Source organism: Benincasa hispida, chromosome 9 (assembly GCF_009727055.1).
Source record: "Benincasa hispida cultivar B227 chromosome 9, ASM972705v1, whole genome shotgun sequence".
Taxonomy (NCBI): Eukaryota; Viridiplantae; Streptophyta; class Magnoliopsida; order Cucurbitales; family Cucurbitaceae; genus Benincasa; species Benincasa hispida.
This window is the reverse complement of record NC_052357.1, coordinates 55128928-55145715: the sequence shown is the minus strand read 5'-3', so window position 1 is coordinate 55145715 and position 16788 is coordinate 55128928. Positions and strand designations below refer to the sequence as shown.

The 16788-nt window shown below is 29.4% G+C and overlaps 1 protein-coding gene across 1 annotated transcript; it reads right to left on the bottom strand.

Annotated features, from left to right (window-relative positions):
- Positions 1 to 8554: 8554 nt before the first annotated feature.
- LOC120086748 (nucleolin) lies at positions 8555 to 10134 on the bottom strand. The gene is made up of 2 exons (XM_039043535.1): positions 9422 to 10134; positions 8555 to 9097 (listed from the first exon to the last, which is right to left on the bottom strand). The coding sequence occupies exons 1-2, from the start codon at positions 9992 to 9994 to the stop codon at positions 8816 to 8818; spliced, it is 855 nt and encodes a 284-aa protein (XP_038899463.1). The 5' UTR covers positions 9995 to 10134; the 3' UTR covers positions 8555 to 8815.
- Positions 10135 to 16788: the final 6654 nt, after the last annotated feature.

Here is a 16788-nt window from a genome sequence, read left to right as displayed (position 1 = left end):
TCACATTTTTATTGTATTTGTCTTTAATATTCTCTAATATAATATTTTATGTTTCATGTTATTTGGGAGCCGTACAAAATTATTGTGCATACTTTGCCTAATTTTTGTACGAATGGTCAAAACATATGGCGGACGATGAGTCCTCTCATATGTTTTCACATTGGTGAGTGGCATCTTCTTGACAGAGTGACGAGACAATTCAGTTTTCAGCATGATGTCCCATCGCCTTGTAATACTGAACCCGTACTGCATGATATTGACCTAAGGACAGGAGATTGGTCCAAAAAAGTTGCACATTTGGTAGTGCGATGGCACTATCGGGCAAGGTTTATTGCAGTGGAGGTTTCTCTTGAACGGTTTGACACAGATGTCACTCCAGAATATATTCATTGGTATAATAATATCACAAGGCGCTACGTCACTCGTCGGGGAGCAGTTGTGGATCATCTGGTAAATGAATGAATATTATCTATTTTTTTAATTTAAATTTATTTTAAATATTGTCTAATTGTTTTATAATTCACAGAGATCGAACAACAGTAGACTCCATGAGGTTGCAAATGATCCGAACCAGGTTCTTGCTATATGTAGTGACAACCAAAGCTATATGGAGGAAATTCATTATATGTACGATATACCTATTATTCCTCCACCAGCTCCTAGACGTAGAGGACCTGTTCAGGAAGAGGATGAGTTTGATGAGGTTGCACATAATGTGGAAGAGTTGCCCTCTATGACGCAGACGCAGAGTCAGACTAATTATGTTAGTCTGATGACGATGATGCCAGCATTTGGTTCAGGACATTATGACTCAGAGGCTGGTCCTTCGTCTTCATACGTGCATGGACATGGTTGGGATCGTGGGGAGCATAATGAATATTTATATTATAAAGCGCTTGCAGAGGTACTAGAGCAACATCAAGAAGAACCTGAACAACAAGTTCAAAGTCGACGAAGACAACAAGCTCGAAATCGACGACGTCCGCTTTGTGGGACACATTGATTTTTGTAATTATTTTTATATAAATGAGATATTTAATTTACATTTTTTTTAATTTTTATGAGTTATTTTTTTTTTATAATTTATTCTTCTTAGAGTTTAAATAAAATAATAAAATATTTTTAGAAATTGTTTTTATAAAATGAAAATTAAAAAAAAAAAAGAGAGATTAGAAAGAAGAAGATGGAATGTGTAATAATTAAAAAGGAAAAAAAAAAAGGAAATTTGTACGATATTCTTGCTCTCTATCAAAATCTCGCTATTTCGCTCTCGCCCTCGCTCACGGTCACGCTCAAAATCTCGTTCTCTCAAACTCTCGCTCTCTTTCATAATCTCGCTCTCGAATTTGATTGGGAAGTTCAGTGGCAAAAAGAAGGAGATTCATTAGCTCGTTATTTAGTCAGACTTGCTGAGGTGACAGAATCCGTAAAAATTATTCAATAAGTTTTGGAAGGAATTCCAGGGGGATCTTATGAAAATTTAGAAATACGATCTTTTGATAGATGAAGGTCTCCGGAATGATAATTAAACAGACTCAATAATAATGTTAGGAAGGGCAAGATCGAGGGTTCAAAGTTCGACGTACAAGTGAAAGGAAGGTCGAGGGTTCAAAATTCGACCTATCTAGATCGAATTTTCAACCCTCGACTTATTTTTAAAAAAAAAAAACAATATTTTTACAAATAGTTTGAAAACAACAATATTTTACTAAATAGTTTCTAAAAGGACAATATCCTTTTAATTTTCCCTATTTTTCTTACTATCTTTGTAAATATATTTGAATTTCTAGGGGCTTTAAAAAAAAAAATCCAGCATTGTTTGATTGAATGAATTTGCTTTATTATAATTTTTCCCCTATATGTTTGTGTGGTGAATCTTAAACCACAATGAACTTTCATGATAAATGATTAGTGGTGATTATGTCATAAGTTAATAAATTAATACTCATAAGCAAAATTCAATACCCAAAGGCATGATTTATTTATATTTTAATTATTTTATTTTTCAATCGAATTAATTTTTTGGCATGTGATAAGTTTTGCGTTTAGCTTATCCATATTAGACCCATAACTTAGCATCTGGTCTCTTGGTCCCATCCTAATAAATATTATACATCCCCTGCTAATCACTTTGTCTTCTGCTACTTTTTATTTTATTTTATTTTATTATTTTAAATAAAATAATATTTTTCCCATACATTATACCTCAATAAAATTTCATTTTTTAATGTTCAACTTATACTTGGGTGTAAATCAATTTTAATATTAAAAACCTAGCATGTGAATAATTATGCAATTTTTTTTTTTTGGAGAAATTATGCAATTTAAACTTCATAGTTGAACAATGGTGTAATTAGTACTCTTAGTTATTATTTAAAGATTTGTATTTAGTTATGAGCATTCTTGTCAATATATATTTTTTGACCTGTGTTAAATGGTTTTATTTAGTTCGATATGACATCTTTTTTTTTGTTAGTTTCATTAGTTTTTATCTCCTTGGATTTTATAGTTTGGAAGGCTTTCTATAATTGAATTTGTATATTTTGGTGATATGATTTGTGTGTAGAGATGTTCGTTTTTTCTACAGGGATGGAGCTTTGTCGGTAACAACCTTTAAGACATGGAAATAGGAGAGGAAGTGAGAAAAAAAAAATCTCTACAAGCTAAATGGAGATAGAGACATAATGTTTCCCATATCGTTTCGAGCCTCATCTTGTTTGCCTTGTTTTTAGTTAATTATTATTACTATCGTTATGTTTTTTAATTGTATTTATATAATTAAATTTCAAACTTTATTTGGTTTATATATATAAATGTAATTTGATAAGTAATTATTTCATTCTTCTTGAATAGTTAAGTCATCTTTGTCGAAAAATCACTTTTCAATCTCCATAAAATTAAACGAGAAATTTGGGAAAATAGATAAAGAAATGGAGAGTGGGGACATGGATGTGGAAGCCATCTCCATCTCCAACTCCACCCTCATGTTGTACATTTTCACTCATTTTTTTTTTATTAGTTGAACTTTAGATAGATTGCTAATTTGGAAAATTTTTTAATTTTGTTTTCAAAGATATTAAGCGACATTTAGACCATATTTACCAAACCGTAATAAAAATGAGTGTAATCGGAATAAGATTTCATTGATGGATGAATCGTAATAGGCCTGAATCACAAATATAATTGAATCGTTTTTAATTGTGTTTACCTAGATTTATGAATTTATCACAATTTACTGTTATTGTTATCGTCATTGTTACTGCTTAACCCTAACGGTAAGGATGTAATGATAAAGGTGACAATAAATGTGGCATATTCATAATTCTCATACTGTTACAGTAACAATATCTGCAGTAAAAGTAGTGTTGGGTCTTACATAATTTTAAACCACAATTAGATTTAGTACCCTTCATTTGATTTGGTTACAGATTTCAAGGTGGGTCTTACAACTCATTACCATTACGAAATGCATATTAACGACAACAAAAATGATCAACTGGATCCCATTGTTTACATTATCATTGATAGATTCTAATAAAACGTGACCTAAGAACAAAATAATTTGATTAAACCAAAAGATTAAATGTTTAAAATTAATAAGGTTAATATTTTCAGCTGAGTAGAAGAAATGTTTTTTTTTAATAGCATAATATCATAATATCATAAAAGAAATGTTGGGATATTTGAAAGATATAGTACCTGACAACAATATTTTGAATGGTTGAAAAAATTAGGAGCATTTTTTTTTAATTATTTTCTCTACTTTTTCCTTACTTGGTGAAGAGCAATCTTTATTTATTATTATTTTTTTAGGGGAAGCAAACTTCTCTTTTTAATCTAATTAAAATTATATAATAAACAAAGCGGATGACAACAATTTTATTTGATTTTATAGAATATTATTTTAGGTAAATTGACAAAAAAAAAAAAAAAAAACAATTACAACTAGTTTTCTCATCAGAATGATAGAAAAAATACTATTTTTAGAAAATATAAATCAAAGAATAACCTAGAAAGGATGTAAAAGCAACAAAATCATGGATCACTTTATTTTCCTCTAAAAAAAAATCATTGATGAGATTGATGACCTCCAACACATTCAACCACTAATGAGGGACTTAGACTATTGTGAAGGGGTTGAAAACGATGAAGTTGGAATATAAAGATTATGTTGAATATTAATCTAGGTCATGTTATGGATCAATTAAATAAATGATGTTTATATTCAAAACATATTAGAAAGAAGGGACAGTAGAAATCATATAAAAACGATAGACTCGAAGACCCTAAAAATGTTATGAGGTGTTTAAAAATTGTTGAAGATAGTTGAATAGGAGGATCACTATGACTATAGTCGCTGGTAAATTTACTAAAGACGAAAATGATTTATTTGAAATTATAGAAGACTGTTTACGAAGGGAATATTTCTTTTTTGTAGGTTGGTCTAGTCTATTGCTCTTTCCTTGCAAACAGCATAGAGGATGCATGATCCAATCTAATAGTCTTTAAATTTTATTGATCGAGAAAATAAATGTTCATATCAATTAAGAGAGATCATGATCTCCAAACCTATCGATGATAGAGATTCTGAAGGATGAAAATCACCAATAAATTTTTAAAATCGATTATGATGGCTAATTTTGTTTTGTTTTGTTTTTTGAAGCAACAAACGAGAATTAAAAGCTAAACTATTTCTTAATAGCTTCATTGTGTTCAAACATGAGGTTTTGGAACCATCGTTCAAAAATCCAATTGTGAAATTACGCTATTATTGCCATTTTTTGTTTTAAATTTTTTTCGAGGTTGGTGGATCTTGTAGAGGCGAATACATATTGTTCTTGTTCTAGTTAAGGAAGCAAGAATCCATTGTTTATGAGTAGATACATTTAATTTAGGTTCATAAATATGCATTTGCTAAGGAATTTAGATTATGTATTTAAAAATTGTCAAATTATGTGATCCTACAAATCCTAAAATATTATTTTTATGTTATAAAATTTAAATTTTAAAATGTTGAACTATACTGTTTAAGTTATAAACTCTTTTTTTTGTTTGGTTAATTTAACATATGTATTTCTTCCAAAAAAAAAAAGTATTTTATAATGGATTACAAATCATAACTATGCCAAGCAAGCATAATTATAGAGGTCTTTTTAAATATTAAAAAAAAAATTACATTTTATAACAAAAAGTTCCAAAAGTACAAGCATTTTTGAAACTTTTTGAAGTATAAATATTTTTGAAATTTTTCTATAAATATAATAAGTTGAATACATGAAATAACTTTTGTTTTTAGATTGGCTATGGCTATCCAAACCAGTCTTAGTAGTCATCTTTATGTTTGTGGTAATTGAGCACTCATTAACCCATTTTGTTCTCTTATCAATTAAAATTAGGAATGAAAATAATTTTAGAGAATATGAAATTCCTCGCATAATCAATTGATGAAGATTATGAGACCTTCAACATGCCCCTCGAAAGGATGCTTCTTCTTGTTTACCATGTTTGAGTTATATTTCATTTTTTCTTTAGATCAAATATCAAATTTTTTAAAGAGTGAAATAGAAAATATGTAAAATAAAAATTGAGATGTATACATATATATTAGTTCAACTATTGGAAAGGTGAAAAAACGATCAAACAAAATAATATTTGAAAAACAATAGATTTTTGTTTTCAATTGGTGTCTTATTCACTAAACTATGATGAATTGCATATAAAATAATATTACCCAAATAATAATACCCGAGTGTATGAAATTGCACTAGCCCTTTTGCAACCCTACCACAACCATGATGGGAAATTTCCATTAGAATCACAAAATTCCGGTAGGAGGAAAGTTTTCGTTTTTTTCCTGTAAGAGGAAATTTCGAGATTTCTCAAGAATTTTTTTTAACTACGTTACCTCCGTTCAAGTTTTTCGATTTTATATTATTTTATTACATACAATTACACAAACCAATGTCATTTAGAACGAAAAATGAAACTTCTTCAATATACTACTTTTTCTATTTTCAACTTTATTTTCAATTCAAAACTTTTATTTCTAAAAAAAATGGGTATAAAAAAAAGTGTTCATGGGTTGAGTTGGATTGGGTTGAAAGACTTTTTAGACTTAACTCAATTGTTTGGGTTGTAAATTTTTTGAACTTAAATAACCTTTTATTAAAAAATGAACCCAACTAATCCAACCATGAAATATTTGGGTTGGATTAGTTCGGATTAATCGAATCATTTATTTAAATTTTTATTCTAAAAAGAGGTAAAACATAAATATGTAAAAATCTAATTTAATTATTTTCATATATTGAATTAAAATTAACGACTCAATTTCAATTTATATAATGAAATTTTTTCATAAAATGCAAAGAAACTACTTTTAAAAATTGTTGAAAAATAAATTATTCAAAAACTTATTGAAATTAAATAAAACTAAAATCAATACATATATAAATAATTATGTTATAAGTAATAAAAATATATATTTTAAAGTTAATAATAATTTCGGGTTGATTTTGATTATATTAGGTGAACAACCAATCCAACTCATAAAATTTTCATTAATTTAAACCCAATCCAACCTAAATGAGTTTGATAATTCAACTCAAACCGCATAGATTAGGTTGTTCGATTTTTTCGAGTCATCGGATTTTTTGCACACCCCTAAAAAACCACGAAAAAAGAATGTACATTTATTTTTAACCTCGTTAAAAAAAATTTCATCAATTTCTCACATTATTCCACCCTGCAATTGAATTGATACAAATTTCTTTTACCATCCAAAAGTTTCATTTTCACCTTCCACCTCAAAATATTTTCTAAATTTAATATTTTATTAATTTTTTTCCATCTCTTTTTTTTCCATTTCTTTTTTAAATTTCTACTTACGTATCAACATTTAAAAATACATTTTTACAATATACGTTTAAACGTTATCTTACTTATTTGATATGATGATTAAAAATAGTAGATTGTAGTCTAATTAAGCCACAATAAAAAACATTTCATAATTTTCATAATATTCTTCGAATATCAATATTCTCATAAAATTGAGACCTCAATATTTTAAACTAGATCACAACCAACTAAAAAACCCTCAAAAACATTAAAAAAACAAAAATTAACAAACGTACAAGTGAATGTAGTATCCACCCATGATGGACCAAATAGAATCTATCCATCTACTTCCCTCCTCTAAAATGTGAAACAAAACACAACCTAACTTCTAAAGAAAGAAAGCAAGAACGACACGGCTGACTCATCACGACAGATCTGATCATCTCCAACACAAACCTCTTTGGTAGACCAAAAATAATATATCAACAAATTCAATCAAGTTGCACTAATCTCTTTTTTTTCTTCTCCCAGTTACCTAACCCTGCTCTAATCTTTTCCTTTTTAAGGCCACCAGAGCAACCAAACACATCCACCACAAAGTTCCTACCAGAGGAGAGGAAAAAACACAATCGAGACAAACATCTTTCCAAAACAAATAGCAACCTTAAAAGGAGGCCAAAGCTGCCATATCACGAGCAACCTAGCTCTAATCCCTTCCGTATATGAATGTTTAAATGCAAGAAATAAATTAAAAGCCACAATAATTCCTTCTTTCTAATTTTATTATTTTAAAATAAATAAATAAATAAATAAATGACCTATACCTAACATTTGACCATAACTATCCACCAATCCTTTCGCCTGCTTGTCTCATATAATCAAGACATCGCCAAAAATAAAATACGCCAATCAAATAAAGTACGCCAATACACACACAGCCACACAAAATGGGCCTTCGGCAGCCGATATTTTCAAGCCCCTTCAAAAAGAAGGAGTGGCAAAGAAAATTCTAATTCTAAGTGCTACCCCTCTCTCTTTCTCTATCAAAACTTATGGCCAAGATGGTTTTAGAAAAAGTAAATGGGTATCCATGGATATTATTTCCTTACAATTATCTGTTAACATCAAGGAATTTCTAGTCAACCCATGGCCTGAATGTAGTCATAGTTTTGAACAGGGAAGTCTAAATAGTGAGAAGATGTGAACCACTCAATAATCCAATCAACATTAATTTGACAACTCAAAATGATCTTTCTTAATCAAAAACCCTAGCCAGATTTGAAGAGCAAACACAAACAATCGACAAATACTTTCTGAAATGTATACATGTATGTATGAATGAAGCAAGGAGTTAAAATATGAACATGGAGATTCCATCCAACATAAGGTTGGTCGTAATCTTACTATTTTAATCATATACAGCACCAACATGAGGATTCAAGAACATTATTTTAATATCAAGATGTATGATTACCTTCAGTTCGGTATTGGGTATTATCTTCAATATGCAAAAATCCCAAAAAGCGGCTTCCTGGACCTAAAAATGTTGTTCAAAAGAGATATGGAGATATGGGTTTTTATGCATATTTTATATGGAATACATCTCTCCTGGTCATGGGAGACCCACATAAACACAACTAGAATGCGGAGAATCTCTCCCTTTAAACAATAAACTAACTAAAATTGACTGAGATATTGCATCGAGAAAACAGTCATAGAAGTGTACAGAGAAATCTGTTAATAGAATGTAGTTGGGTAAATTAATATCTGGCTACACATGACAGGCTTCACAAATGATGACAAGATTATCTAATGGAAAATAGATGGGGAAATTCTAGGTTGTACACAGTTGAGAAAACAGGTATAATCCTCGAATTAATTGATCACGACAGACAATTAGTGAGAAAAATGAAACCCCAAAATGGGGGAAAAAAATTTATGAACCCTAGCTACCTTCCATTGTGTGGTTAGTGAAGAATCAACGATTTTGATCTCTGCTCATTTTGCATATTCCAAAGATCATTTTGGAAGCATCGTTAATGTTGGTGGGAAGACGGTTCTGGAGTCTCTGGATAGATCTAACGACAGCCGTGGATTTTATCTTGGCTTTACAAGCTTCATCATCTGGATTGGATGTGGCTGATTGGGTCGGTCCTGTAACTCTTGCTTGCTTCAGTGGCCTAAGGGAACTCGAGGAAGTCGCTTCGTCATTGAAAAATGGCCGCGTACCCTGTGGTGCAGAAGAACACTCGATTTCATCCTGCATTCAAGTGACAAACGATTACTACAACCCTGTTTGAACCACTGGAACATTAACAACTAGAAAAAGGATGATTATGTTTCAGATCGGTATATTTATACGATTTGTATCAAAATCAAAGGTTAAGAAGGTTGTAAAACAGAACGATTCGGTTCAAATCTTGAGTCAGATTCACTTGGAGAACTGAAAACCATTGATTATTGTTGTATGAGTGAAAACGATAGATTTCGAATCCCGAACGATTTCCTTCAGCAGAGTCTAATTAGGAAAAAGAAAACAAAGAAAAGGCAATAGCAAGAAAACAAAACATAAAAGAATACATACCTCGGAATCGAGATCGACGCCGTATTCTCTCATCCGCTTCGATGCGACACCAGCGGCGGCTGAAATCTCGCCCTCGCTACTAGAAGTGGCTGCCGGAGGCGGTGGTAGCGACGAAGAAGATGCATAAGACCAGGGCACCACCTGGTTTTCCCCGTCCTCATCCTCTTCTTCCTCTTCGTCTTCCTCGTCCTCATCCTCATCATCATCCCCATCATCGTCTTCCTCACTATCACCTCCCTCATAACTATCAAAACCTTCACCATCGACAAAACCATCACCCTCATCAACTTCCTCCTCGTTATCTCTACGGCGCTCTTGATATACACCTCGCTCGCATTTACCACCATGGACTTCAACACATCCCTCGCACACAGAAACCGTCGGCGTAAGTTTCCGACCAGAGGCCGCCCATGGAGTCGGCGACTGACATACATGACAAAGAAGGCTCCGAGAATGTTTAGCAACAAGAAAATTTGCACAGTGAACCTTCTCATCGCAGTCCCAACACAGGTTCGCCTGATCCGACTCACAGAACATCCTCGCTTGCTGCCCACACAGCTCGCACTTCTTCATTTCTTCTTCGAAAATCTCAGATTTAGATTCACTCTTGTTGTTGTTGTTGTTGTTGTAACCCTCTTGATTTTTCAGCCGCTGATTTTTTCTTCTCCCTCTCTTCTTCTTCCTTTTCCCTTTTATCTCTTCATTCCGAAAGAAATGCCGAAGAATAAAAGAAGCGGAAGGGGAAAGTACAATTTTCTTATATTAGGAGAACTGCCCTTAATTTTCGCCTAAATTACAACCCTTTTTTATCCCCTAAATATTTCTCAGGGCTATTTTAGATATTTCACTTACTCATCCCTAATGTAAAATATCTTTAATAGTGAATTTCGATGCTTCTTCACAGATCGCTTCTCCTGTACCATCAACGTGGATAAATCCAGGCTCTCCATTGTCTTAGATTCGATCCACCGGCTACCAGATTGCCGCGTGGCGGAATCTTGTCGGGGTTAGGGATTAAGTGGTTGGCAGGAGATTATTTCTCGGTTCTTCATACTGAATAGGCGTCTACCACTCATACGGCAAGCGTGTTGCCACGTGTCGAATTCTCATGGAGAGTGAATTAAATGGGGAAATAATATATAAAAGAAAATCATATATATATTTGGGATATCTTGGAGACATTTGAGTAGACTCGCTCTCCGAGATATTTTTTTGGGCTTCCTGAGATTGGGTGATAACGTGTCAAGCAAGATTGAAGAGCCTGAAGATTCGAAGCGGTTCCTACGTGGCGTACTGTGGTCCACGAGGAACACTTGCCACGTGAAGCCAACCTGAAACCCTCTCTTTAAAACGCATCACCGTACGCCAACGTGGCAACAGTACTAACGTTTCACCAGACTGCTTTTTTTTTTTTTTTTTTTTTCCCTCTCTTTTGCTGAAGTTCTCTCTCTTTCTACAATAATTATTTTTCCCCTTCGAATTATCTTTTCCTTTTTCACCTTTTTTTTTTTTTTACCAATTAAAATGTTTAGTAATATTATATGTTTTTTAACGCAGTGTCGGGTTAAATTATGAGTGAGTGTCAGTCGATTAAAGTCCCATTTTAGAAACGTCTCAATATATATAGATGAAAATAAATAGAATATTGTCATTGAATAAATACGATTATCGAAACATTCTTATAGAATTGATTGATTTTACTATGTTATGAATCAAACAATGTATTCATTTAAAAATAGATTTAAATGATTTCAAAGTATACGATAATATATTTAACTTCTTATTATATGAAATATTTAAAGTCATTAGATCATGATAGTTTGAAAAAATATTTTTATCAAGATTAAAAATACATTAAAACATGATATATTTTCTAACATTAACGATTTATATCTATTTTCTAAATTAAAAAATATTAAGAGAAGTCATACAAAATAAAATTGATTGTCCTATTATAATATTAAATTATATAAAAAAATAAATATTTTTTTAAATGCATATATTGCTTATAGAATATTATTAACAATACCCGGTTGCTTCTACTAAAAGGAGCTTTTCAAAATTGAGGTTAATTAAATCTTATTTAAGGTCAACAATATCACAGAAAATATCAAATGAATCGTCGTATTATTCATTGAAAATGATATATTAATGAATTTAAGTTATCAAAATTAATATTTTTTATATAAGGGTCTCTTTATCAAAGTTTTGCCTAATAGCTCATATGATCTCGAGTCGCTCAAGTTTCAACTTTTTAAACTAGTTAAGATGTTTTTATAAAACAAACTAAAATATTTATTATTTATATTATATATTTTTTAACATTTTTAAACTAGTTGAAATACTTTTATAAAAGGAGTTAAAATATTTATTATTTATAATTATATTTATATTAGCGACATACTTTGTTATTATTTTTTTATGAATTCTTTTACAACGCAGTAAATAATGTTAATTCCCTTCTCGGATTAAAGTACAAGTATGTGAAAATTATTGATATGTCGGTAAAAGATTAATATCCCGTTCTAGTTATTCTTTTTTTAATAGATAATACGATTTAATCATTCTTTTAAATTCAATGTCTCGGAGGTATTTGAACTATTTGACATTAAAAATAATCCAATGACATATGATATATTATAAAATTCTAATCGCTTTTCGATTTAGTTTTTAATTGGTCCGTGAATTTAAAAGAATGTTTAATATATCAACTACTTATTATACAATATTGGAAATTTCACTGATTATATTAGATAGTTTTAAGATTTGAAGATCTAACCGATACAAAATTAAAAAGTTGTAGAACCTATAAATTATTTTTGAAATTCAAAAATCTAAAGATAAAATTTGTACTTGATAGTACAATTTTCTCAAGGAAAATAATTTTTACTGGTTTAAATCATTATTTTTGAAATATCTTGTGGTGATTTTAAATATAAAACTATCTGTTTGTTCTCTTACCAACATGATCTAGCCTCTTTACTATTATTCAACCATTTATAATATAAAATAGTTGGGATGAGACTAAGAAAAACTTGAGTTGCAGCTTGAAGGGAGTTCAAAAGATAGAAGGCTTAATTTAACTATGTGAGACATCATATATGTATATCTCAACAAAGTGAGCCCAAAATGCAGCTTAATAATTAAGTGAGACATCTAGTAGTGGGTGTATCTCAACTAGTGAGACCATGAATTCTCAAATGGGCTTGATATTAATGCAATCATATTTTCAGTTTTATTTCATACTAGTTTATGAACCTATAAAATTATTTGAATAAATCAAGATTATGCAACAAGCCATTAAAGATATTTAAGATTTATGGATGCATCTAACATGGAAATTTAACAGTTTAAAAACTTATCATATAAGATCTTAGAAAGTTTAAAAAAATTATAGTTGACCCTTTTATTGCCGTCACTGTTCTTCTTTTTCTTATTATTATGCATTTTTTATTCTTAAATTTTGGGTATAATTTCCATTTGATTCCTATGTTTCAACATTTATATATCTTTAACTTTGTTTTTTTTTTAACCAAATATTCACTTTTAGTGTTTCGCCTTAATGTCTATTACGTAGTTTAAAATAATTATGAAATAAACTTTTAAATTTAATTTTAATAGTGATGAAAAATAGTGAAATCTAATTAATTGCCATTCTTTAAAATTAATTAATAAACATTAACTCTAAAGATATAAAATGAGTATTTAGTGAAAACTCAAGGGTAAGCATGCAAATCTTGGAATTTAGGGACCTAATTGAAACAAAATCTTTATTTCAAGGGTAAATGGTAACATTTTGAAATATAGAAATTAAATTGAAATAAAATTCAAAATTTAAAAGATTAAAAATATAATATTTTAAATTTTTTTATTGAAAGTGGAAAGAGACCAAACATATATATATATTATTGAAAAAGACTGTTATTATTATTATCATGCAATACAGTTCATAGATAAAAATAATTTTAAATAATTTTTATTGGCTTACATGATTAATTTTGGAAGGTCGGGCTGTTTTCGAAGTGGTATATATATATATACCAATGAACTTGGTCATGTTGTTTAAAAAAATATTATTATATATTTAAAAGCTTTAGTATTGTCCTTAACTTTTCAAAAACTACCCTCAAAATAAAAAGAGGCTTTTGTAAATATATAAAAAAAAATATTTAAATTTTATAGGAAAAAAAATTACTTTTTACGTGCATAGTTTTACAATTTTATATCTAAAAATATTTCTGTACTTTTAAAATTTCTTGTCATAAAAGATAAAACAATTTTTAGATTTTTCTAAGAATTTTTCAAATAAAAAATTCTCGAAACTTTTAAACAGAAATAGATAATGATGTTGATAATGGAAATTTGGATTAGTGAATCATTTTAGATCACCATCATATTCATACCTATTCATATCTTAATTAAGGTTGAAATTACTGTAATTAAATTCAACATTTTGAAATTATATAGATGAAATTAGACTAAAGTTGAAAGCATATTTATTTATTTAAAATATAAAAAAAACGTAATCAATATTTTCCTACATTTTAAAATTCATACCAAAACACAAATAAAAAAAAAGAAAAGGGTAGAGAAAGAAAGGGGTTGAATAATAAAATAAAATAAGAAAGAAAATAAAAAGAAAGAAGAAAAGTTGAAATAAAGAAATAGAAAAAAAAAAAAGAGAGAGAGAGAAATGGGGGGGAATGCGGTGGGAGAGGGAAAGGAAAGAGGAGTGGGAGACATTGTCGTGGAGGAAGGGTGACCATGTTCGAGGATTATTATCCTATCCATTTATATTATATATATAAATATGAAAAGAGAGATGAGGTGGCAGAAGGAGTCACGTGGGAGGGGTCCGACGTGGAGGAGATGAGATCGAAGAAAATCAGAGATGGTGAGGTGGAGATATGGAGAAGGAGCATTCGGGGCCAGGAAAAATATTTGGGGAATAAAATAACACGTGGCACAAATACACACAGATCGTATAAAAAATGAATGGTGTGTGTGCGTTGTTGTGTGGAGTAATGAAAGAGAAGAACAGACTCTCAAAAACCGGGGAATTTCAAATTTCACATCCCCCACACTACCGACACCCTTTCCTATGTCCTCTGGGTCCCACCCTCTGCCTTTTTCCGTTTTATTATTATTATATTTAAACCTCACTGATGATATAATTTGCCAGTCTTTCTGTTTTCTTCTAAAAATTAAACTATACAAATATATATTTTTTAATCAAAGTATTTTTTTAATTTTTTTTAAATGAATATTTTAAGGCCTATTTTGTTGGCAATTTGAAAACAACCCCTTCATGGAAAATGGATTCTTTTCCCGTATTTTCAAATATGTACTTGAAACCATATATATAAATTAAATTCTAATTTAAAATGTATTCCAAAATATATAATAAACTTTAAAATTAATTATAGTTATTCATTAAATATTATATATAAGTCCTTACTAATTAATTTATCAACTTATTTTTTTTATATTTATTATTTTATAATATTATATATTATTTAATAAAATAAATTGAGTTTATAACGTGAAATACTATAAGTTAAAATACTATTTTAGTCCATATATTTTGAATTTGTTTAGTTTTAATGTTTATACTTTCTATTTTTCAATTTTAATATTTGTATTTTCAATAAATCTTAAGTTTTAATCTCGAATGTTTTAACATAGGTCGAAAACATGAATATATAATATTTTCTTACATAAAAATTATTATTATTATTTAATTAATTTTAGTAAAAATTAATCTTCAAGGACTAAATTTAAGATTTACTGAAATTATATGGATTAAAAATTGAACGACTATGGAGACCAAAATGGTATTTTAACCAATATTATATTTTTATTGTTTTTATCTTTTAGAATTTCAAATTTAAAATCTATATACACTGAAAATATAAAAATGTTACTTTTAGAATTTCCACTCAACCACATAATTTATAAATAACTTTCAAAAACAAAATCGAGACCGTCTACAAAACACATAATTGTTGTGCGTCAAGATAATATAAAATAGAATATGAATTGAACCCTATTTTGTTTTGTTATAGTCGTTGCAACCAGATTCAAGATATCGAGCTCCCAATTTTATGGATCATTAGAAATGTCGATATCAATGGAAATTTCAAGAAAAAAATATGAAAATTGATGGAAATTATTATAATTAATTAATAAAAATTTGTTTACGACTTAATTAAACTATAGTTGACCATTTTTAATCACAATTTCTATAACGTAAGACAATGTTTAAATGTTGATTGTAATGTTTGTGTAAATGATAATGTAGAAGCATAAATTAAAAAAAAGAAATGTAAAAATAATTACAAAATAATATAAATTCAGGAATATTTGGAAATTATGAAAATTTTGGATGGTTAAAAAAAAAAAAAAGAAAAAACTCACATCAATTCAATTTGAGGTAAAAAGCTATGAAAAGTTAATGAAAAAGTTTGAATGGGGTTAAAAATAAATATATGTTATTTTTATGGGTTTTTTCAAATTTAATTTCATTAGAAATGAAAGTTTTGGTAAAAAAATTATCCAAACCAGGTTCTTGCTATATGCAATAATAACGAGAGCTCTATATGGATGAGATACATTATATGTACGATATACATATTGCTCTTCCACGAGTTCCTAGATGTAGGGGACTTGCTCGAGTAGAAGAAGATGAGTTTGATGAGGTTGTCCACAATGTGAAAGAATTGCCTCCTACGATGCAGACGTAGAGCCAGACTGGTTATATTAGTCCGATGATGATGATGTCTGCATTTGGATCAGGATATTATGATTTGGAGGGCAGTCTATTGTCTTCAAACCTGCATGGACATGGGCACGACCGTGGGGAGCATAATGAATATTTATACTATGAAGCACCTGCAGAGGTACCAGAGCAACATTAAGAGGAACTAGAGCAACCTCAAGTTCAAAGTCGACGACGGTAACAAATCGGTGACGTCCACCTTGTGGGACACATTGATTTATTATTATTATTTTTAAATGAATGAGATACATTAAATTATTGTATTAATATGAACATTTTAATTTCCATTTTATTATTTTCCAATTATGGAAGAAAAAATGATTCTTTTTTATGATGTCTCTTGGAGTTAAGAGTTAAGGATGTATATTTTATTTATTATTAAGAAATACAAGAACATCCTTTTTATTATTATTAAGAAATATAATTGCATAGAGTATCTTAAACAAAGTAAAGGATTAACAGTGTTGGAAAGAAAAAGAAATAACAGTGTGATTTGAAAAGAAAAAAAAAAGAAAAGGTGGTTGAGACTTCAACACTCGACATACATTAAAAACAATCGAACATTTGTCAAGTGTTGAAGTCTCAATAT

Bases quoted from the DNA above. Each gene is read 5' to 3' on its own strand.
- LOC120086748 (XM_039043535.1), bottom strand. From the start codon at position 9,994: ATGAAGAAGTGCGAGCTGTGTGGGCAGCAAGCGAGGATGTTCTGTGAG. The intron at 9,098-9,421 runs GTATGTATTCTT...ACTTGAATGCAG, and splicing joins GCGTCGATCTCGATTCCGAG to GATGAAATCGAGTGTTCTTC.